At 41.4% G+C, this 25,175-nt stretch overlaps 1 protein-coding gene across 1 annotated transcript; it reads right to left on the bottom strand.

Annotated features, from left to right (window-relative positions):
• Window positions 1-212: 212 nt before the first annotated feature.
• On the bottom strand, window positions 213-22,566 carry AUNIP (aurora kinase A and ninein interacting protein). The gene is made up of 3 exons (XM_028113865.2): window positions 22,463-22,566; window positions 4,069-4,207; window positions 213-1,993 (listed from the first exon to the last, which is right to left on the bottom strand). Exons 1-3 carry the CDS (start codon window positions 22,538-22,540, stop codon window positions 1,140-1,142), a joined length of 1,071 nt encoding a protein of 356 aa, XP_027969666.2. The 5' UTR covers window positions 22,541-22,566; the 3' UTR covers window positions 213-1,139.
• Window positions 22,567-25,175: the final 2,609 nt, after the last annotated feature.

Raw genomic sequence — 25,175 nt, 5'->3', positions numbered from 1 at the left:
ATATAACATTAACTATTAAAAAGTTGCATTTTCAGAAATAAAATGGTAATGTTTTAATTACCATCAGAGTCAGCTTTGTAAACAGCCATTTATTTGGATTCATAGTTTTACAAAAGGAGTTCTCTTACACGTTGTAGAAGATTGGTATCATCACAGCTAGATTGCTATATAGCCTCAGGCTTTTTTTTTTTTTTTTTTAAAGCACAGGCTTTTTAAAAATATTTTTTTAAAGATTTTTTTTTATTTATTTGAGAGAGAAAGAGAGCACAAATGGGGGATGGGGAGGGGCAGAGGAAGAGGGAGACTCTCCACTGAGCAGGGAGCCCGATGAGGGGCTCGATCCCAGGACCCTGAGATCATGACGTGTGCTGAAGGCAGACGCTTAACCAACTGAGCCACCCAGGGGCCCCAGCAAGGCTTTTTCTTAGAAGTTTAAACACAGAATATAAGACTTTAAAATGCTGTCAAGTCCCCACAAAAATAAAATAACAGTTTTTTTTTTTTTTTTAAAACCTACCATTGGGGTGCTTGGGTGGCTCAGTTGGTTAAGCGTCTGACTCGATCTCAGCTCAGGTCTTGATCTCAGGGTCATGAACTCAAGCTGTATTGGGCTCCACACTGGGCATGGAGCCTACTTTAAAACCAAAAACACCCTACCATCATTCTACTTTCTATTTATCTCTCTATCCTCCCTGCTCCCATACCTCTAGACCCAGGAGGATGTGCCTTATCACTCAAAAAGGTGTCAGAAATAATGGTCCCAAGGTTGTGTGGTTAAGACAACAGCCAGAAATTAGAAGAACACACATCCATAAGAAGCAGTGTCCTAGTCAGACATCTGAAAGGGCAAAGAGGTGGCTTTGCAGGCTGGTAAGGGCTCTTTACTGGAAGGATAATTACCTGCCCTACCTCCTCGGTGCTCATCACAGACTTGTACAAGGTTACCAGCCACCTCTTCCTCGGGGAGAGGCACAATGTCAATCATACAGTCTCAAAAGTGGCACCTCCTGCTTTATTTACACAACGAAAATGCTCAGTAATAACGTCATCCCTTGCCTCCCTTGCCACCTCTCTGCCCAATATTTTCCTATAGCTTTGTCATCTCAAGGTACTTCTGGAACCAACCATCATAAAGACATTTAGACTTGGTGCCTGATAACTTGATTACCTTCAGAGTCCTGGGTAAAGAGCAAATCAGGCTGCAGATTTAACTGAGTGGGCCTCTCCTGGCACTGAGCCCAAGAGCTATTATGAAACTGCTGTAAGCCCCGATTCTGATTGTTTGTTACATCTCGGAAAGGAGCTCTGGAGTTGTGGGCAATGACCCGCTGGCCCTGAGAATCCTCAGTGAAAAGCTGACTCCAGGAGTCCTTGTCATTCTTTTCACTGTCCCAGGAAAACGCAGGGACAGGACAAGGGCTTTGTTTCATTGAGTCTGTGTTTTCTCCATTCCAGGAATCCCTGCATGTTTGAAGGAGGATGGGGGCCTGCCTGGTTTCTCTGGCAGACACCTTTTCCAATTTAATCTTGTCCAGGGACTGAAGGCCCTCGCCCCCAGGTAGTTGAACGCGTCTCTCCACATCCTGATGGTTTTTTTCCTTAGATCCATGAAGCCATTCCCTTTTCCAGGAAGAATCTTTCTCTCCTTCCTTTTGGTCCAGCAAGTAAGAACCTTCCAAGTTCTGAGTGAAGGAACAAGAGATTGAGGCTTTACTCTTTCCAGCACAGACCAAGGTGTCAGACTGGGGCAAAGACAGCATAGTCAAAAATGGAGTTCCCATTCTGTGGTGGTCAGAAGCCTGGAGGGAATGAGGAGAACGTCCAGCTTCCTGGGTATCTGCAGGGGTTGAAGTGGCTAATGGGGGTGACATGCAATCGTCCTCCAAGCCCTGGATCAGATGATCTAGATGGGTTGCATCTTTCTTAGACTCGTTGTTGATCTGACTTTCTATATGAGATGAAACACTCCTCTGGTCACCACCATTTGTCTTTCCTAGCAAAATAGACGTGAATGATTATTCTGCAGGAAATCTCTGCCCCGAGCAGGATTTAGCTGGCTTTTTCTGAAATCAGTATCAGCTACTATCACTATCTAGCACAGGGGTCTTAGACTCATCACACACTTTTATAGCTGATCTTCCTGCTTTCTTTTTTTTTTTTTTAAGATTTTATTTATTTACCTGAGAGAGAAAGAACGGGAGGGGGGGCAGAGAGGGAGAAGGAGACTCCCCACTGAGCAGGAAGCCCGATGCGGGGGGTCAGTCCCAGGATCTGGAGATCACGACCTGAGCTGAAGGCAGACGCTTAACTGACTGAGCCACCCAGGCGCCCCATGATCTTCCTGCTTGCAATCTCTACTTTCTCCAGAATGATCCTTCTAAAACACAGACCTTATATTCCACTCCTCAAATATATGGATGCTTCCAAATGATCTACCTAATAAAGTCAAACATGGTACGTATACTCAGACCACAGCCTACTTTATCAACTGTGTTTTAGTATATGGGCACATCAGTTTTAATTTTTTTATTTAATATGGTTTCTGTTAAATAGTGATCTTGGCCAAATATATATTCCTGGATATTATCCTTTGAGAAATACGCACAACACAATTTTTGTAAGGTCACTAAGATCACTAACCATCCAACTCTAAGAAACCCTCTGGTGACAGTACAAAGAACATTAGGTCCTCTACTCTGCAGACATTGCCTGGGAAAGGGAATAAACACAATTAGATGATAAGTCAACCAATTGGAAGAACAATAATAAACAACTACTAGTGTCCAGCCTATCCATTTTATCAGGCATGGAATGGATACTGTTCTACCTTAAGGATGAATACCGTGGACTACCCACTCCCCCCGCCCCCAAATTATACCAAAATCTAATTACAAAGCTGAATGATTTCCTTTTTCCTTCTCCAACAAGAATTATACTGCAGAAACTGTTTTGTGAAAGATTTCTCAACTTTGCCTAAGAATTCCAACAGATTATAGAATATACCAGAATTCTGAAATAGCGGGGGATGACTGGGTGGCTCAGACTGTTAAGCGTCCGACTCTTAATCTCAGCTAGGCCTTGATCTTGGGGTCGTGAGTTCAAGCCCCATGTTGGGCTCCATGTTGGGCATGAAGCCTACTTTAAAAAAATTTTTTTTTTTTTTTTGAAATCAGAAGTGTCCTTGAGGGGCGCCTGGGTGGCTCAGTTGGTTAAGCGACTGCCTTCGGCTCAGGTCATGATCCTGGAGTCCCGGGATCGAGTCCCACATCGGGCTCCCTGCTCGGCAGGGAGTCTGCTTCTCCCTCTGACCCTCCCCTCTCTCATGTGCTCTCTCTCTTTCTCATTCTTTCTCTCAAATAAATTAAAAAAAAATCTTAAAAAAAAAAAAAAAGAAGTGTCCTTGAAAAAAATCTGCCCTTGTTACTTAAAGCAAAAGAGTGCTTATTTTAAGTTTCTGTTTGGGGCAGGGACAGTAGATTTGGAAGATTTATGCAAAGCAATCCTGGGAATCGCATCAAGAGTTAGAGCTCTCCTCCTAAAACCCTCCAGCTGGCAGACACATGCTCTGAGGCAGCTCATTCCCTGAAAAGGGACACGTAAGCAAAAAACTGCCAAAGGATGATGAGACACAAGCCAACTTTATGCCAACCTTTCTAAGAAAAAAAGCATTTTGAACTCTGACAATTTGAGAAGCATTATACAGAAATATCTGTTATCAAGTAATCCTATAGAGACTGGTCATTATGGCCAATCCAAGACATTTACCTAAATAATGGCAGGTCAGCTCCCCTGCACACCCCAACTCCCCAAGCATACCTTTCTCCTCACTGCTCTGTCAGGGAATACAAATATTTAATATTAGACTGAGCACACAGAATGAGAAAATGTTGGTAAAAGCGTGTATATAATGCTCTGCAGAAGGGGATGTTTTGTTGTTTGATATCCTCTTCTAATGAGTTAGCTAAGTTAAACACAATGCACTGGTGTCACCATTTCTCATAAATTTTCCAGCATGGAAAAATGCACACACTCCCTTCTCCCTGGGTATTCCCAGGCAGGTCGTCATACCTGGATGCAAGGTGAAGAAGGAAGCAATGCTGGTCTGCCGAGTGCCTGTAGGTGGAATTCTTTGAGTAAAAGAAATCTTAGCCTTTTTCTCTCCAGGAAAGAGTGTTAGCATTTTGGTGTCTGGCTTCATTAAATGTGTCTGAGGAGGGGGAGAAAAAGAATAATAGAACCTATTAACATCAAAACAGCTGCCCGACAGGAGAGATTCAGTAAACACCTGTGACCCTCATGGAGCCACACTGGGACTTTTGGGCTCCACTCCTATCCTATTCTCTAGGTAGTTTTGCTGTACATCATCATCTACCATTTCCTGCCACACTGATGGTGTTTGTTTTTATCAGGAAATCACATTTTCCAACTATAGCCCAATCTTTCTGCTTCCCCACAGAAATCAATCACGTTGACTTAAACAAACAGGATTTGTTGAAGTGATTCCAGGAATGATACTCTCTCTTACATGCAAAGATAACTAATGATTCTACATCAGCAGCAGCTGACACATTTCTGGTGGTTTTCAAACAGTCACATACGGTTCGGAGCACAGCTCACACGGCTTGGGTTCAAATCCTTCCAGTTCTGCCACTGCTACTTATGAACTGTGTGACCCTATGCAAGCTGCTCAATCTAGGTCTCATTCTCGTGTGTGAAATGAGGGCAGTATAGTACCTATCCCATGGGGCTGTTATGAGGATTTGGTGAGTTAATTCACGTAAAAGGCTTACACAGTTCCTCGGGTTCAATACTAATTGGTTATTACTAGGTTATTACAGCCAGTCTTATCCACTCTCAGCCCCTTTATACTTTACAGTATGAATTTGTACGAAAAAGGTTAGGGAAGTAAGTTTTGTCAATAACTATAAGTATAACCTCATCTTTATTTAGCATGATTCGTTTTTGTTTCCACTTGCTTGTTATGGAATACCTGAGAAGTAACCCTGAGAACAGGGTAATTTATATTCAATTCAGTTTGCATGAAAACCAAAGAAATGAGATTTGCTGATTTTCATGTTGTAAGTTGGAGACAGGTCTGAAACGAACTCAAATTATTAAAATTCTAGCCCAAAGTTGACTTCATTTTTACGTTTGGAAACCAAAATGTACATTAAGTGCATAAAAGAAGAAATCCTCGGTGTAAAACTCATACTCTAACTTGCAGTACTGGTGTGGAACTTTCCCCTCCACCATACAAAACTAGAAAACTGGATAAAATACATGAAACAAGTGGTATTAGATGGTGGACAACAGGAATTGCATTGGATTGTGAGCCCTGAGAGAAGGAAAACAAATGAGGTGAGCCCTATGATAACCCTAGCTTTATGCCTGGAATCACTTGCCAGACCAAAACAGATAAAGTACACAGGCAGTGCATTCTGGGTTAATTGAATGCATCGAGATTGGAATTTGGAGAAGCTGAGGTGGCCACTCCTCTCAAGTTGCTAAGTCCATATTCCCTCACCTTGAACCTGGGAAGAACAATAAAGTATGATAAAAATAACACTATATGGTTTCCAAAACTAGGTCATAAAAATGCCATGCATCTTAGAACCTGGCCAGCATGCTACGAGGAAGCCCAAACAGGCACATGGCTCTCTCAATTTTATATGAGACACATCCTAGATATGTGAAATTATGTGAGATAGTATGCCAACAAGTATTTTAGCACCTATATGCTAGGTACTGGGAATATAATGATGAACAAAACAGACTGTTTCTGCCCTGGTAAAGCTTACAACTTATGGGAAAAGACAGACTAATAATACATAGTTATTTAAATGACTACAAGAATACTAAGTCCTACAACACAAATACAAAGGATTGTAAGAGAATGTTATGAAAAATTATATGCCAACAAATTGGACAACCTAGAAGAAATGAATAAATTCCTAGAAACATATAACCTCCCAAAACTGAATCAGGAAGAAATAGAAAATTTGAACAGACCGACTACCAGCAATGAAATTGAATCAGTAATCAAAAAACTCCCAACAGTCAAAAAGTTCAGGACCAAAGAGCTTCACAGATGAATTCTACCAAACATTTAGAGAAAAGTTAATACCTATTCTCAAACCATTCCCAAAAATAGAAGAGGAAAGGAAAACTTCCAAATTCATTCTATGAAGCCAGCATTACCCTGATATCAAAACCAGATAAAGATACTATAAAAATAGAGAACTACAGGCCAATATCTCTGATGAACACAAATGCAAAAATCTTCAACAAAATATTAGCAAACCCAATCCAACAATACATTAAAAAAATCATTCACCACAATCAAGTGGGATTTGTTCCTGGGATACAAGGGTGGTTCAATCTTCACAAATCAATCAATGTGATATATATCACGTCAGTAAAATAAAGTATAAAAACCATATGATCATTTCAGTAGATGCAGAAAAAGCATTTGACAAAGTACAACATCTATTCATGATAAAAACCCTCAATGAAGGGGCGCCTGGGTGGCTCAGTTGGTTAAGCGACTGCCTTCGGCTCAGGTCATGATCCTGGAGTCCCGGGATTGAGTCCCACATCAGGCTCCCTGCTCAGCAGGGAGTCTGCTTCTCCCTCTGACCCTCTTCCCTCTCGTGCTCTCTCTCATTCTCTCTCTCAAATAAATAAAATCTTTAAAAAAAAAAAAACCCTCAATGAAGTAGGTTTAGAGAGAACATACCTCAACATAATAAAGGCCATATATAAAAAACCCACAGCTAACATCATACTCAATGGTGAAAAACTGAGAGCTTTTCTTCTAAGGTCAGGAACAAGACAAGGATGTCCACTCTCACCATTTCTATTCAATATAGTATTGAGGGGCGCCTGGGTGGCTCAGTCGTTGAGCATCTGCCTTCGGCTCGGGTCATGATCCCACGGTCCCGGGATTGATCCTGGGGTCCTGGGATGGAGCCCCGCATCGGACTCCCTGCTCCACAGGAAGCCTGCTCTCCCTCTCCCTCTCTGACGCGCCCTGCTTGTGTGCCCTCTCTCACTGTGTCTCTCTCTGTCAAATAAATAAAATCTTAAAAAATATACATATATATATAGTATTGGAAGTCCTAGCCACAGCAATCAGACAAGAAAAATGAATACAAGGCATCCACATTGGTAAGAAGTAAAATTTTCACTACTTGCAGATGACATAGTACCATATATAGAAAACCCTAAAGACTCCACCAAGAAACTACGACTGATAAATGAATTCAGTAAGGTTACAGGATACAAAAATCAGTGTACAGAAACCCATTGCATTTCTATATGCTAATAATGAAATAGCAGAAAGAGAACTTAAGAAAACAATCCCATTTACAACTGCACCACCAAAAATAGTAAAATACCTAGGAATAAACTTAACCAAGGAGGTGAATGACCTGAAACGACTCTGAAAACTATAAACACTGATGAAAGTGAAGACAACACAAACAAATGAAAAGATATTCCATGCTCGTGGATTGAAAGAATATTGTTAAAATGTCCAAACTACCCAAAGCAATCTGCCAATTTAATGCAATCCCTATCAAAATACAAACAGTATTTCTCCACAGAACTAGAACAATCAGTCATAAAATTTGTATGGAACCACAAAGACCCCGAATAGCCAAAGTAATCTTGAAAAAGAAAAACAGAGCTGGAGGTATCACAAGTCCAGATTTCAAGTTATACTACAAAGTTGTAGCAATCAAAACAGTATGGTACTGGCATAAAAACAGATATATCGGGGCGCCTGGGTGGCTCAGTTGGTTAAGCGACTGCCTTCGGCTCAGGTCATGATCCTGGAGTCCCAGGATCGAGTCCCACATCGGGCTCCCTGCTCGGCGGGGAGTCTGCTTCTCCCTCTGACCCTCTTCCCTCTCATGCTCTCTATCTCTCATTCTCTCTCTCTCTCAAATAAATAAGTAAAATCTTAAAAAAAAAAAAAGAAATAAAAAAAACAGATATATCGATCAATGGAACAAAATAGAAAACTCAGAAATAAACCCACAATTATATGGTCAATTAATCTTCAACAAAGGAGGCAAGAATATGCAATGGGAAAAAGTATCTTCAACAAATGGTGTTGGGAAAACTGGACAGCTACATGCAAAAGAATGAAGCCAGACCACTTTCTTATACCATACACAAAAATAAACTCAAAATGGATTAAGGACCGGGCACCTGGGTGGCTCAGTCGGTTAAGCATCTGCCTTTGGCTCAGGTCATGATCCCAGGGTCCTGGGATCAAGGCCCGAGTTGGGCTCCCTGCTCTGTGGGGAGTCAGCTTCTCCCTCTGCTGTGCTCCTCTCCACCCCACCCCCTCCCCCACTTGTGCTCTCTCTTGTGTGCCCTCTTTCTCTCTCTCAAATAAAATCTTTTTTTAAAAAAATGGATTAAGGACCTAAATGTAAGACCTGAAAAGATAAAAATCCTAGGAGAGCACAGGCAGTAATTTCTCTGACACTGGCCATAACATTTTTCTATTTTTTTTTTTAAGATTTTATTTATTTGACAGAGAGAGACACAGCCAGAGAGGGAACACAAGCAGGGGGAGTGGGAGAGGGAGAAGCAGGCTTCCCGCAGAGCAAGGAGCCTGATGTGGGACTCAATCTCAGGACCCTGGGATCATGACCTGAGTCGAAGGCAGACGCTTAATGACTGAGCCATCCAGGTGCCCTGGCCATAACATTTTTCTAGATACGTCTCCTGAGACAAGGGAAACAAAAGCAAAAATAAACTATTATGACTACCTCAAAATAAAAAATTCTTCATAGCAAACTATCAACAAAACTAAAAGACAACCCACTAAAGAGAAGATATTTGCAAATAATGTATCTGATAAAGGGTTAATAGCCAAAAAATTATAATGGAGAACTTATATAACGCAATACCCAAAAAACCCCCAAATAATCCAAATAAAAAATGGGCAAAAGACATGAACAAGGGTGCCTGAGTGGCTCAGTCGGTTAAATGTCCAACTCTTGATCTCGGCTGAGGTCTTGATCTCAGGGCATGAGTTCAAGCCCCACATTGGGCTCCACACTGGGTGTGTGGAGCCTACTTAAAAAAAAGAAGACATGAACAGACATTTCTCCAAAGAAGACATACAAATGCCCAACAGACACATGAAGATGCTCAATATCATTCATCATCAGGGAAATGGGAAATGCAAATCAAAACTACAATGGTGTATCATCTCACACCTGTCAGAATGACTAAAATCAAAAAACACAAGAAACAACAGGTGTTGGTGAGGATGTGGAGAAAAAGGAACCCTCATGCACTGTTAGTGGGAATGCAAACTGGTATAGCCACTGTGGAAAACAGTATGGAGGTTCCTCAAAAAATTAAAAATAGAACTACCATATGATCCAATAATCACACTACTGGGTATTTACCCAAAGAATACAAAAACACTAGAGGTGCCTGGGTGGCACAGTCAGTTAAGCTTCTGAATCTTGGTTTCGGCTGGGGTTGCAATCTCCGGGTGGTGAGATTGAGCCCCACACTGGGCTCCACACTCAGTGCAGAGTCTGCTTGAGATTCTTTCCCTCTCCCTCTGCCCCTCCTGCTTGGGCTGTCTCTCAAATAAATAAATCTTAAAAAAAAATACAAAAACATTAACTCAAAAGGATATATGCACCCCTATGCTTATTATAGCATTATTTACAACAGCCCAAGTGTCCATTGATAGATAAATGGATAAAGAAAATGTACTGTACTATACACATACACACAGTGGAATATTGTTCAGCCATAAAAAAGAATGAAATCTTGCCATCTGCAACATGGGTGGATCTAAAGAGCATAATGCTAAGCAAAGTAAGTCAGAGAAAGACAAATACCGTAAGTTTCATTCATAAATGGAATTTAAGAAACTAAACAAATGAAAAAAGGAAACAAACAAAAATGGGCTCTTAATTATAGAGAACAAACAGACGGTTACCAAATGGAAGGTGGGTGTGTGACGGGTGAAAGAGGTGAAGGGGATTAAGAATATACTTATCTTGTTGAGCACTGAGTAACGTATGAAATGTTGAATCACTGAAACGAATTTAACACTATATGTTAATTATACTGGAATTAAAATAAAATTTAAAAACATACTAAGTTCTCTGAAGAAGACTTATACAGGGGCACCTGGGTGGTTCAGTCAGTTAAGCATCTTCCTTCAGCTCAGATCATGATCCCAGAGTCCTGGGATCAAGCCCCGCGTCGGTGTCTCTGCTCAGCGGGGAGTCTGCTTCTCCTTCTCCCTCTGTCCTCCCTCACCAAGCTCAAGCTCGCTCCCTCTCATTCTATCTCAAATAAATAAATAAAATCTTAAAAAAAAAGACTTATACAAACTACATATTATCAGAAAACAGTAAGACCTCAATTAACAAAACATCTGGAAATAAAGCTTTTCACCAAGTTGGCCAGCTTAGCAAGAGTAGGACATTCCTTACTTAGGTCAGAGCAATGTCAAGAGTGATACTGCCTCCAGGTATATATAGCTCCCTTAGAAGACTTTGGCTTTAAGGAACTATGTTTATCTCAGTGGAATGTTTATTTATTTTTTAAAGATTTATATTTACTTATTTGACAGAGAGAAAGAGCACGCACGAGGAGCAGCAGCAGAGGGAGAGGGAGAAGCAGGCTTACCGCCCAGCAGGGAGCCTGATGCAGGACTCGATCCCAGGGAATTAGAAAAAAAAAATTCCTCCTGAGATAAATCCTCTTATGAGAGCATACCATCTTGCTCAAAATCTGTCAATAGTTTCTTTACTACCTTATGGCATAAAGTACTGACTCTCAGACTGCACACACCAGTATGATTCTAGTTACCCTTTTCTCCATTACCAAAACCCCTTTGTGTATACTGTAGCATGATACTCACCCACGAGCCAGTCCCTATTATGGCCTCTGCCTTCCTCATTTTTGTGCCTCACACGGAAGGGCCTTTTTCACACCCACATCTGAAATGCTACATATACTTCGGCTTAGCCCCAAGCATTCCTGATTCCCACAACCAGAGGTAATCTCTTCCCCTTCTAAACTTGACATTTATCACTTGGTATTTCAAGACCTACCTAACAAAATTCTGGTATCAACATTTGATTCACATACTTTTTATCCTGTCCTCCACTGAACTAGCTTAATACATATGGTAAGTACTCAATTCAATAAATATTTTAGGAAGAAGGCAGATATACAGGAAGGACACATTTTGGTTATTTTTTTTTTAAGATTTTATTTATTTCTTTGACAGACAGCGAGAGAGGGAACACAAGCAGGGGGAGTGGGAGAGGGAGAAGCAGGCTTCCTGCGGATCCTGGGATCATGACCTGAGCCGAAGGCAGACGCTTAACGACTGAGCCACCCAGGCGCCCCTGGTTATGTTTTATATATATAACTACTCATTATATTTTCAACATCAAAAAAGCTCTCAGAAAACACTAAGCCTTTCCCAGTACTGTGATCAAAGTGAAGATGAGCTCCTGTCACTGTAATTGATGTCACACATAAGGTCCAGAGCACAGATGGGATAAGTATACCCACTGAAAACTGAAGGTTTTCCTCCCAAAGTAATCTAACAATACTAAATTTATTGCAAGAACATTCTCTAGAATGTGCCAAGTGATAAAAAATCACTTGGCACTGATTTTTCATCTAAACCTAATGAAAACTCAACAGGGATAAGAGAAAAAAGCAATTTCTTTTAAGTATCACAACTCCTAAACTGGAGATCTGATATGTCTACATCCATTAGCATTTCATTACTAAGTCTCATAAAAGGGTACTTCTTGCTAATGAGATTTTTCTCACTTAAAGGATGTCACACATGTCAGAGATCATTGTAGTATAGTGTTTTCATACATTTGCCATCAGTTTTGCCCTAATAAGACCATCTATTGAAGATTTGTTTAAACCTCCTGATTTTAACTACTTCCAATACAGCAATGGCTAAATGTGGCCCTCTCAATAGCAGAGTTAACAGTCCCATGAAAGAAAGAAGAGCTCACTTAAATTGGAAAGTAGATGCCTCAAATAAAATGCAATGGAGTAGAAATCACTCTGGAATAAATCCCCCAGTCTCCCCTGGAAGGTGTCAACCTTGTGAAAAGAAGTATTAGTGTGTATGTGTGTGTGTGTACACACACAATATATACAGCTGACGCTTGAACAATGTGAGGGTTAGGGCCACCGACTCCCTGCATAGTCAAAAATCCACATAACTTTTGACTCCCCAAAAACTTAACAGCCTACTGCTGACCAAAAGCCTTGTGGATAACAGTCAATTAACACATACTTTGTACATTATATGTATTCTTACAATAAAGTAAGCTAGAGAAAAGAAAGTATTAAGAAAATCATAAGGAAGAGAAAATACATTTACAGTACTGTATTTAGAAAAAAATCCACAAGTGGGCCCATGCAGTTCAAACCCGAGTTGTTCAAGGCTCAACTATAAACACAATCAGCCTACATTATTATATCTATTCTCCCAAATTCCAAACACTATTTCAAGATATAGTTGTGTTTTTTTTTTTTAATTTTATTTATTTATTTGACAGCGAAAGAGAGAGAGGGATCACAAGTAGGCAGAGCGGCAGGAAGAGGGAGAAGCAGGCCCCCTGCTGAGCTGATAGCCCGATGTGAGGCTAGATCCTAGGACCCTGGGAGTATGATCCAAGCCAAAGGCAGATGCTTAACCGACTGAGCCACCCAGGTGCCCCTCAAGATATAGTTTTTACTTTTTCTCTATAATCATCTACTTACTCAGGTCCCAATTTCTGGCTCCTAAATATAAGTGGAACTAAAGGGAAAATGCAAAAGTCCTTTAAAAAAGGAGAGATATTAAGGGATGCAAATAACTGGACCAAAGTCACAGTTTAAAAACATATTTAAGGGACACCTGTCTGGCTCAGTAGGTGGGGCTTACAACTTCTGATCTTGGAGTTGTGAGTTTGAGCCCCATGTTGGGTGTAGAGATTACTTAAAAATAAAATCTTAAAAAAAAAACAAAAAACGTATTTAAGAGACCTCCCAGCTCCAGCCAAGCCCACATTTAGGTCCTTCTTGAGCATAATGACCATACTTTTTAGATATATAACTATAGAGATCAATAATCCACCAAAAATAATAATTTTTTTAAAAAAATATTTTATTTATTTATTTGACAGAAAGAGACACGGCGAGAGAGGGAACACAAGCAGGGGGAATGGGAGAGGGAGAAGCAGGCTTCCTGTGGAGCAGGGAGCCCAATGCAGGGCTCGATCCCAGAACCCTGGGATCACGACCCGAGCCAAAGGCAGACGCTTAACGACTGAGCCACCCAGGTGCCCCAAAAATAATAATTTAAACTTCTACTATTCCTGGTTAGACCCTTATTTTTTCTTGCCTAAATTTCTGCAATATCCTCCAAATTTCTCTAGCCTACCTTTCAGTGTACCACTTACTTTCATATAACCACCATTGGGCTAATCTTCTTACAGACTACTATGTCAAATGCCTTCCATGAATCCAACAACATGGTACTAGTTTACCTTCCTAATCACACCTTCAACTCCCCTACATTTACCCTACACTTTAGAAAAACTGAGTTACTCCCAATGTAGTAAAAGAATCTATTAAAGAGAGGTCTGGCTTTAACCCTCAGCTCCTGGGAGGTAATCTCTAAGTCCCTGGAATGTCCTACCTGATTGGAGTATCTGTTTACCTGAGGCCTTGGGCCACAGCAGATAGTCTATGCTAACAATGTGACCTACGGTGGGAGCTTTGGGCCATGTGGTATCAGCTTGACCTTCATAGGGGCTAGAAACTAAGGTCAGCCACATAAGTAGTCAACAATGTCTACACAACCCAAACCCCAATAAAAACTCTGGATACCAACGCTCAGTGAGCTTCCATGGTTGGCAATACTCTGTATGTACTGTCACATATCATTGCCAGAAGCAGTTAGGGCTGTCTAATATATTGGGTACCCAGAGAGGACACTGCAAGTTTCCCACTTTGAATTCTCCTAGCTTCAGCTTGGAATTCTAGTAGAATCTGCTTTGGCTGATTTTAACCTGTATCTCTTCACTATAATAAACTAATCATGAGTTTAACAGCTTTCAGTGAGTTCTGTGAGTCCTACCAGCAAATTATCAAACCTCAGAGTGGTCTTGGGGTCCCTTGAACTTGCAGTCGATGTGAGAAGTGAGGGTGGTCTTGGGGACGCCCTAACTTTTACTCCTTATTTCACAAACATCTCTCGTTATTTCCTGCTCTGTGCCACTATTCATACTGTTCCTAGAATGCCTACTCCACCTTCATTGCTTTCCAACAAGATCCAACCCTTGCTTTAAGGTCTGTTCAAATGCCATCTCTTCCACAAAGCCTTTAACAGCTTTACTGAGATATAATTCACATACCATAAAATCTACGCATTTAAGTATACAGGTAAGTGTTTAGTATAAAGTTGTGTAAAAATCACCACAATCTAATTTTAGAACATTTTTCATTGTCCCAAAAAGAAACCCGGTACCCATCGGCAGTCATTCCCCATTCCCACCCCACCTCAGCCCCAGGAAACCACTGATTTACTTTCTGTCTCTATAGATTGACAAATTCTGGGGCACCTGGGTGGCTCAGCTGCTTAAGCATCTGCCTTCGGCTCAGGTCATGATCCTGGAGTCCCCAGACTGAGTCCCACATCGGGCTCCCTGCTCAGTGGGGAACCTGCTTTTCCCTCTCCCTCTGCTCCTCCCCCACTCGTGCTCGTGCTCTCTCTCCTGCTCACTCACTCTCTCAAATAAATAGAATCTAAAAAAAAAAAAAAAAAAAGATTTGTCTATTCTGGACCTTTCATACATCATACAGTATCTGGTCTTTTGTGACTGGCTTCTTTCACTGAGCATGTTCTGGAGGTTCATCCAGGTTGTAGCACGTCAGATACTTCAATCCCTTTTTATTGTCAAGTAATATTCCATTGTTTGGATATACCATTTTGTCTATCCATTTGTCATTTGGGGGCATTTTGGTTGTTTCCACTCTTTAGCTATTATGAGAAATGCTGCTACAAACATTCAAACATTTGTTCACTGGTGTACAAGATTTTGTGTGGACTATCTTTTCATATCTTGGGTCTATACTTAAAAGCAGAAGTGCTGGGTCATATGATAACTATGTTGAACATTTTGAGGAACTGCCAAACTGTTCTGCAAACTGCCTATACCATTTTATGCATGCACCAGTAATATATGAGGGTTCCAATTTCTCCACATACTTGCCAACACTTGGTATTATCTTTTTGATTACAGCCATCCTAGTGGATGTGAAGTGGTATCTCCTTGTGGTTTTGATTTGCATTTCCCTAATGACTAATGATGACAATCTTTCCATGGGTGTATCTGAATAGACCTATAACAAGAGATTAAATTAGTAATTTAAAAACTTCCTGCAAAGAAAAGTCCACTGTGTAACAGCTGAAGAAGCTGAGAATTTTCATAACCAGCAAGTCTAGGCTCCTTTTTGTTTAACTGGCCTTCCTTTAGCTTTTCTCTCTCTCCTCTGGCACTTTGCTATAACCAGCAAGAAGAAACCAGGTAGCCCTTCAACACTGCCTGTAAATCTCCTTGGCTCTATCACATCACCCAGTTCCTCAGGTACATTCTCTATCTTCCACCTTACTACAGCCAACAGTAGTTGTAGGAAACTTTCTGTCACCACATAACAAGGATTCCCTTTCCTCTAGTTTCCAGTAAGATTATTCTCACTTTCCTTTAAACCCTCACCCACAGTCTCCTCAAAGGCCATCCTAGTTCTAGAAATAGTTTCTTCAAGCTCTTCAAGCTTTCACTAGCACTCTCTTCAAAGTCCTTCCAGCTGTCACCCATTGCCCCATGCCAAAGCCACTCCCCCATTTTAGGTTTTTGTTAGGTAGTACTCCATTGCCAAAACCAAAATCTGTATTACCTTTCTATTGCTGCATTAACGCATTGCCACAAAACTTAGCACCTTAAAACAACATTTATTGTCTCACAACTTCTATGCATCAGGAATTTGAGAGCAGCTCATCTGGGTGGTTCTGGCTCACAGTCTCATTAGGTTGCATTTAAGTTATCAGCCAGGGGTGCAATATACACTTTCAAGGTGGCTCACTCACACAACTGTGAGCAAACTCAGTAAGGTTCCTCACAACATGAGTATCTCCATAGAGCTGCCTGTGTGTCTGCATGTGACAGTTGACTTCCCCTTAAGAGAGAATGAGGATGGAGCTACAATGCTGTTTATGACCTAACCTCAGAATTCTAACATGAACACTTCCATCACATTCTATTCATTAGAGTCACCAAGTATAGCCCACACTTGGGGGGGGTGGGGAACTTAGCATCCACCTTTTAAAGAGAGAGGTATCAGAGAATTTGTGGACATATTTTAAAACCACCACCCCTCTACGCATAATAAAATGTAATCTCTTCTTTCTCTAAATGCTTAGAATTTCCTTATGCCTCTAAGGCACTTACTGTCCGTCTGACAGTTATTTGTGTACCTACCATATTCCATGCTGCCAGGGTTAGAACTATCTAAAGGTGAATACATTATTCACTTTTTATCATGTGAAGACACCTTACACATTATGACCACTGGACCAAGAGTCAGAAGACCTGGAACCAAGCCATAGAGCTGCACTTACTCTGATATGATCTGAAGCAAATCTCTATCTGAACTTCAATTTCTTCATCTGCAAAATGGAGATAATCTCACCTCCCTCACAAAGCTACTGAGAAAGTGAAACAATGCATGTAAAAAAGTTTTACAAACCATAAGCCAGTAAAGATCATATTGATAAATATTTGTTAAGTTACATTTACAGACCCTTATCAGTCTTACAGCACCAACCCCAACAGTGTTGCTACCATGGACTTCAGTATTATTATTGAGCCTATTCAGTTTCAGTGAAATACTTTTCTCCATTTTTGTTTTTCTTTTTTATCATTTCTGTAAGTATCACAGAGGTGTTTTTTTGTTGTTAGGTACACACTTTTTTTTTTTAAAGATTTATTTATTTGAGAGTGGGGAGGCAGAGGGAGAGAGAGAATCTCAAGCAGACTGCTGAGCACGGAGCCCGATGCCGGGCTTAATCTCATGACCCTGGGATCATGACCTGAGGCAAAACAAAGAGTCGGAGGCTCAACTAACTGAGACACCCAGGTGCCCCTGTTAAGTACACACTTAAACTGCCATTTTACTAGAGGTCTCCTCCTGTCCATCTTTGCTTTAAAAAACTCAAAGTCCTCCCACTTATCTCCTCATCAGAGAAAGAGAAAATGAGCAACTATGACCAAATCTAAAAGGTTTTCTTAAAGTAAAGCTCAGATGGATCATTCATTCAATAAATTTATACTGAGTACCTACTATGTGCCACTGTTTGAAGGACTGCCTAATGGAACTTTCATTCTAGTAGGGGAAGATCATAAATGAACAAGTAAATATACAGTATGTAGTATATCTAACGGTAAAAGGGCTATGGAGATAAATAAAGCAAGACTAAGGTGTTAGGGAGTACGGGATGAGGGAAAGGCTATTTTATGGTGGTTAAGAAATAGACTCAATGATAAGTTGACAAATGAACAAATGAAAGAGCAGAGCCATGTGGCATTTTAATCCCTATGCATTTCAAGTTGTACAAAAGTCCCTGCAGAGGTATGAGGTATACTTGGCTTGAAAACCAGCAAGAAGGCCAGTATGATTACAGCAGAGTGAGGCAGAGAAAAGAGTAGCAGATGAGGTCTAAATGTATGAGAGGGCAAACATACATGGCCAAATCATGCCTTGTAGGCCTCAGAGATTCTGGGTTTTACCAGAAGATAAGAAAACTACTAGATGGTCTTAAAATTAACAGTGAGCAAAGGGTCACTCTCATTCTGGGTCAGGCAGCAGTGGTAGAAATAGTAGGAAATTATGAGATTCTGAACACATAGGAAGGCAGAGTCCAGAGAATTTGCTGATGGACTGAATGTTAGTGAAGCTGCACAACATCACAGCGACATTCAGTGTTCCGCCAAGGCCATCAGAAACCACTGATGACTGAGCCAAGGTTTCTGTTATCTTCACAGTTCTGTCCCCTTCTTAGGCCCACTTCTCCTTCTTGCTACATATATTTCAAGGGTAAGAAACTAAACTGCATTACAGATGAAGAAGAAATAGAAATTATTTTTGAGTTATGACATTTTAAATATAATACACCTGAGACAGCAAATATACAAAACACATAATAAATCTTTTTACCTCTTTATTGTGTAGAAAACCTTTCAGAAATATTTCTCAATGTTTTAATAAAGAGGTAGCAAAGTTAAAATACAAAATTTGAAAATCATGTAAATTAAATGGCCTTTTTAGAAATTCATACTAAAATTCATGTCTCACATGGAAAGTTCTCCATCATATATTTAGTGAAAGGTGAATAACAGAATACGTTTGAAATAATCTCATTTGTGGGGGAAACAGATATATTTATACACATAGAGAATGTCTCAAAGGATACCAAACTGTTAAAAGTAGCTACCACCAGTGAAGCTTTGTTTTTTACTTAATACAATTCTATACTGATTTTTTTTTTTACAAACACATATTACTCTCACAATAAAAAAAAAAAAACTGAAATGAAAACAAATACAGTATCCTCCATACCAAGGCCTAGGTAACAAGGCCAAGTCTGTCATGCCTCTGTGGGACCAAGAGAGAAGCAAACTCACTCCAAACATAGGCATCTATTTTCTGGCTAGACTATGAACCACCCCATTAGTTGCCCTGAAACAGCAGAGAGTTTGTTTAGGGATCAAGTGGGAAGGGGCATATTTTCTAAAACACTGGCCCCAAGCAACTGCCTATTAATGACTGACATTAAAACTCAAATAAATGTGTGCCTATTTGATAGCTACTCTAGGAAAAGGCAGGTTTCTACATCCTATGAAAGGGAATCGTTAGGACTCTGCTCTGGGCTGGAAGTCTTAAAAAGTCAAAGAACCAGTTTTTAACAAAGTTTTAAAAAATCTTTTTTAAGATTTATTTATTCATTTGAGAGAAAGAGAGAGAGAGCATGAGCACGAGGGGGAGAGGAAGAGGGAGAGAGAATCTCAAGCAGACTCCACTCCAAGTGAGGAGCCTGACATAGGGCTCAATCTCACGACCCTGAGATCATGATCTGAGCTGAAACCAAGTCAGACGCTTAACCCACTGCGCCATCCAGGTGCCCGTGCCCAAAATTTTTAACACACATCTCTTACCACACACACATGCACCAAGAAAAGGCCATGTGAGCACATGGGGAGGAGGCAGCTCACTGTCTGCAAGCCAAGAAGAATGTCCCTATTAGAACTTGACCATGCCAGCACTCTGATCTTGGACATCCAGTCTCCAGAACTGTGAGAAAATGAATTCTGTTGTTTAAGCCACCCAGTGTGTAGTATTTTGTTACTGTCAGCTTGAGGAGACTAAGGCAATACTATTGCATATAATGGATACTATTCCATATAATGGAACACTATCTAGTCTTTAAAAAGAATAAAGCAGCTCCCTGCTTAGCAAGGGAGAGGGTCTGCTTCTTCCTCTCCCTCTGCCCTCTCTCCCCCACTTGTGTTCTCTCTCTCTCGAATAAATAAATAAAATCTTTTTTTAAAAAAAAAAGAATAAAGCAGCTCTTTGTGGATGCATATGAAATGATACATAAGATGCAATAAGTGAGAAAAAGCAAGTTGCAGAACAATGTGGAATATGCTACTATTTACAAGAAAGAACAGATACTGTTTGCTTGTACGTATATAGAATATGTCTGGAAGGATGCACAACAAAGTTGTGGCCTCTGAGATGGGCCAAGGATAGTTAAAAGTTTTAGGGAGATATTTCGCTGCCTGTCACTGCCATACATTTTAAATTATGTACCAGATGAACGTACCTGCCCCAAAACCATTTTTAAGTAAAAAAAAATTTTTTTAAAGGAACGGATGGTTCATTTGTTATTTCTCAAAAAATGACTTTAGTTGTACGATGCTTTTTAACAGCCCTCAATTACTTTGTTCAGGAGGTTGTAGCCACTGTAAGGGAGCAGAATTTGCCACCCAAACTGTGCCTCTTTGGCATATGTATTATTTTAGGCTGATTATTTTTAAGGAACAGCAGGCTCAGGAATAACTGCTGACCTTCCCCCAACTACCTAAAAGAATTTAGAGAACCTGCTCCAGGAAGAAAGCTGTCACCACAGACAGCTATTCAACTATGGTTGTATTTCTACACGCTAATAATGAGCCTTCAGAAAAAGAAATTAAGAAAACAATCCCATTTACACCTGCATCAAAAAGAATAAAATATCTGGGAATAAATTTAACCAAACAGGTGAAAGACCTGTACTCTGAAGACTGTAGGACATGAATGAAAGAAACTGAAGATACAAACAAATGGGAAGATATATTCTGCTCATGGACTGGAAGAATGAATATTGTTAAAATATCCATACTTCCCAAAGCCATTTACAAATTCAATACAATCCCTTAAAATACCATTTTACACAAAACTAGAAAAAAAAATCCTAAAATTTGTATGGAACCCCAAATACACAAAGCAATCTTGAGAAAGATCAAAGCTGTAAATATCATGCTCCCTGATTTCAAACTATACTACAAAGCTGTAGTAATCAAAACAGTATGGTACTGACACAAAGACAGACACATACATAGATCAACAGAATAGAGAGCCCATAAATAAACCCACATGTATATGGTCAATTAATCTACCACAAAGGAGACAAAAATATACAATGGGGAAAAGACAGTCTCTTCAATAAATGGTGCTGGGAAAACTGGACAAGTTACATGCAAAAGAATGAAACTGGACCACTATCTTACACCACATATAAAAATAAATTCAAAATGGATTAAAGACTTGAATGTTAAGACCCGAAGTCATAAAACTCTTGGAAGAAAAAGATGGGCAGTAAGCTCTTTGACATCAGGCTGAGCAGTATTTCTTTGAACAAATCTCCTCAGACAGGGACAACAAAAGCTAAAATAACAAATAGGATTACATTCAACTAAAAAGTTTTTGCAGAATGAAGGAAACCATCAACAAAACAGAAAAGGCAACCTACTGAATGGGAGAAGATATTTGCAAATCACACATCTGATAAAGGATTAACATCCAAAATATATAAAGTTACACAATATTTAAAAAAAGGATTAAAAAATGGGCAGAGGACTTGAAAAGACTATTGTCAAAGACGACATACAGATGGCCAACAGACACATGAAAAGATGCTCAACATCACTAATTAACTATCAGGAAAATGAAAATCAAAGCCCCAATGAGATATTACCTCACACCTGTTAGAATAGCTATTATCAAAAAGACAAAAAAGACAAAAAGTAAGTGTTGGGAGAGGATGTGGAGAAAGTGTGGAGAGGATGTAGAGAAAAGGGAACTCTCAGACACTGTTGCTGGAATGTAAATTGGTGCAGCTACTATGGAAAACAATATGGAAGATCCTCAAAAACTTAAAAGCAGAATTACAATCCAGTAATTCCACTTCAGGTATTCATCTGAAGAGAATGAAAACAGCAAATGAAGAAATAATATGCACCCCTATATTCACTGCAGTATTATTTACAATAGCCAAGATATGGACGCAACCCAAGCGTTCATCAATAGATGAATGGGTAAAGAAGACGTGGTAAATATATACAATGAAATATTACACAGCCATAAAGAATGAAATCTTGCCATTCTCGACAGCATGGATGGACCTAGTGGGTATTATGCTAAGTGAAATAAGTCATACAGAAAAAGACAAACATGTACAACTTCTCCTGTATGTGGAATCTAAACAACAGAACAAAACAGAAACAAACTCATAGGTATAGGGAGCAAACTGTTAGTTACCAGGGCGGGGAGGGGCTGGGGAGCGGAAGAAACAGGTGAGGAGGATTAAGAGGCACAAAGTTCCAGTTATAAAATAAGTAAGTCATGGGGAGGTTACGTACTGCGTAGGGAATATAGTCAATAATATTGTAGGAACTTTGTATGGTGATCATGGCAACCGGACTTATCCTGTGGATTTCTTGATGTATAAAAATATCGAATCACTATAATGTGCTCGATATTGAATGTCAAGTATAGTTCAATTAAAAAACAAAGCACTCCTCACAGCAAATTTTCTCTCCACCACACCTCGAAGCTTTATTGTCCCAGTCTCTTCCTTCCCCATTCACAGCCTGCCTGCCTTTCGTCCCGTTTCCTCTCCACTCTTCCCAAACCCCATTTTTCACCCTCTGCAGGCTCCACTCCCACGAGCCTCAGAATTCCCAAAGCTGTTCCTTTCTCGGACCCCGACTTGACCTCCACCTCCCCCTTCTCCCTCCTCCAGGCCCCAACCCCTCCTCCAACACCCTCTCACGCCCCCACGTCCCACCTGCACTCTCCGCCGCTTCAGCGCCGCCGCGTCCAGCCACACGCCGCAGGCTTCTTCCTCAGGGTCCCTCCGCCTCATGGTCGCTGCGGAGACCCAGCCAACGTCCCGCCCGGCTCCCGCTCCCGCTCCCGCCGCCTCACCGAACGGCTATAACGGCCTCCACGGACGTTCGGATCTCGCGCCAACGCCGGGGGCGGAGCTACGCCGCCGCCGCCGCCGCCACCGCCTCAGGCACCGCCCCAGCCCGAGCCCCGCCCCAGCCCGAGCCCCGCCCCTCCATCTCAGCCTGTGGCCTCACCGGGTCGTCTGGTGGGTGGAGCACCTTTCGGTTTACCAAGGCCTTCACGTCCCTTGTGATCTGCGAATTCCAGAGTTGCCTTCCCGCGATTAGCTGTGTGAACGTGTTCACGACATTGCACAAGGAATATGCGTTTCTTTTCGCTAAGTTAGTTACACCTTCTTGCTGTAAACATAACTACCCCGGGCTCAGGGTTTTCCAGTTTCACAGCTACATCCTCACAGTCATCCCAAAAGGAAGGGTGGAGCCAAGGCTGCGGTCCGCCAACTCCAAAGCCGGCGTCCCCAGCACTACCCTAAGTGGTAACCATACACTAGAGTTTATGAATTACTTTTGAATTAAAAAAAAAAATCCAAGCATAACTATGAAACCGCATGGGAGAGGATTTATAAAACGCTAAAAAGGGGGCGCCTGGGTGGCTCAGCGGGTTAAGCGTCTGTCTTCTGCTGGGTCATGATCCCAGCCAGGGTTCTGGGACGGAGCCCCAGCTTCGGCTCCCTGCTCAGTAGGGAGTTTGCTTCTCCCTCCCCCTCCCCCTACTCGTTCTCTCTCTCTCTCTCAGATAAATAAAATATTTTTTTAAAAAGGGGTGGGGCGCCTGGGTGGCTCAGTCGATTGTGTCTGCCTTTAGCTCCCGTCATGATCCCTGGGTCCTGGGATCCAGCCCTGCGTTGGGACCCCTGCTCAGCGGGGAGCCTGTTTCTCCCCTCTCCCTCTGCAGCTCCCCCTACTTCTGCTCTCTCTCTTTAAAAAAGAAAAGAAAAAGGTTAAAAATGAAACCTAAAAATTTGGAGTCCCAGGTTTGTCAGCTCCCAAAACTATCTCCTAGTCCTGCCTTCACAGCTTAAGCGAGACCCTGGATTTTAAAGAGGATCAAGTGAGGTAAAGTTTGTGAAAGCTCCTCAGAAATGCAGAAGTGCTGGCATCCCACTCATCGTTCATCCCTAACCACAGTCCCCATAGATGTTCTTTATATATGTATATAAGCCATATACATATATATGTAGACAGGATATTTTTTCAAAGATTTTTTTTAGAGAAAAGAGTGGGGGCTGGGGCTGAGGGAGAATCTCAAGCAGACTCCCTGAGTGTGGAGACCCACGTAGTGCTGGATCTCACAACCCTGAGATCATGACCTGAGCCAAAATCAAGAGTCCAACATGCTTAACCGACTGAGTCACCCAGGTGCCCCTATAAACAGGATAGTTTAGCAATAGAGTGATTTTTTTTTTTAAAGATCTTATTTATTTATTTATTTGACAGAGCGCACAAGCAGGGGAAGCAGCAGGCAGAGGGAAGAGCAGACTCCCTGCTGAGCAGGGAGCCCGATGCGGGGCTCGATCCCAGGACCCTGGGATCCTGACCTGAGCTGAAGGCAGACACTTAACTGACTGAGCCACCCAGGCGCCCAGCAGAGTAATGTTTTTTATTCACTTGGGTTTTTTTTTTCTTATCAGTACTTCCTAATTTTCCTTCACTGTACTGTGGAAAACTGTATTATAAACTGTACTGTGGAAAAGCAGTATTATAAAAATTAACATATAAAATCCTTCTTGATTGAAGGAAAGACCCAAAAATGAAATCTTTGTCAAATTATAAAGTGTGCTTATGTAAAATTTTACACATTCCTTTAACTTCTAAAACTTATTTGGTAATAAAACTGCCCTCCCTTCCCCGCCAAAAAGAAAAAGTTCATATACATAGTGTATAAGGCCCCCAACGACCCCCAGGCAAAGAAAAAACACACACTGCCTTCCTCCTCCCTGTTCCCACCCCTGGGGGCCCTAGCACGCCCTGGAAAATCTCAACATGCTAAGCAGGTCCATGGGGGCCCCAGGGCCCCATTCCTGGGACAGGAGGCAAGAAGCAAAGAGGCTGCTCTTAACAGTCCTTTATTGCATCCAGGACATATCGGAGTCCAGACCACCCCCACTTCCAGTGCCGCTGAACTCCCTTCAGTACATCTTTGGCCTTTGTACAGGCTTTTCCCTCTACCTGGAACGCCCTTCTTCATCTGCAAACTCCTATTCACCCTTCCCAACCCAAGACCGTGAGGGTCGCAGGCAGCATTATTCCTCCTTGGTGCTTCCCCTGACAGGTCATTCCCATATTAAAGCTCTCATCCTGCATTGATCCACAGGACTCAGCTGGTAGCCTGCCTCTGAGCAGAGGCCCAGGAAACACTGAAATGGATAACTGAATCATGGGCAAGGAAACCAGGAGAGAGGCTGGGAACAGGATGTGTGGGTCACAGAGGCCAGAGCTAGAAAGGCTGGGGCTCACTGTGTGGGACGGTGACTGAGGGGGTATGGGCACTGGGTGAGATCCATTTCTCCCTAGCACAATCTTCTACTTTTGGAGACTGTGGAACTCCAAAACTCCAGGCTAGAACTCAAGGGATGGTACATACATTTG

This window comes from Eumetopias jubatus, unplaced genomic scaffold (genome assembly GCF_037043125.1).
Source record: "Eumetopias jubatus isolate StellerSeaLion01/CBP00866 unplaced genomic scaffold, mEumJub1_p1.0 scaffold_4, whole genome shotgun sequence".
NCBI lineage: Eukaryota > Metazoa > Chordata > Mammalia > Carnivora > Otariidae > Eumetopias > Eumetopias jubatus.
Note: the sequence above shows the minus strand (reverse complement) of the source record. Positions and strands in the feature narration are given on the sequence as shown.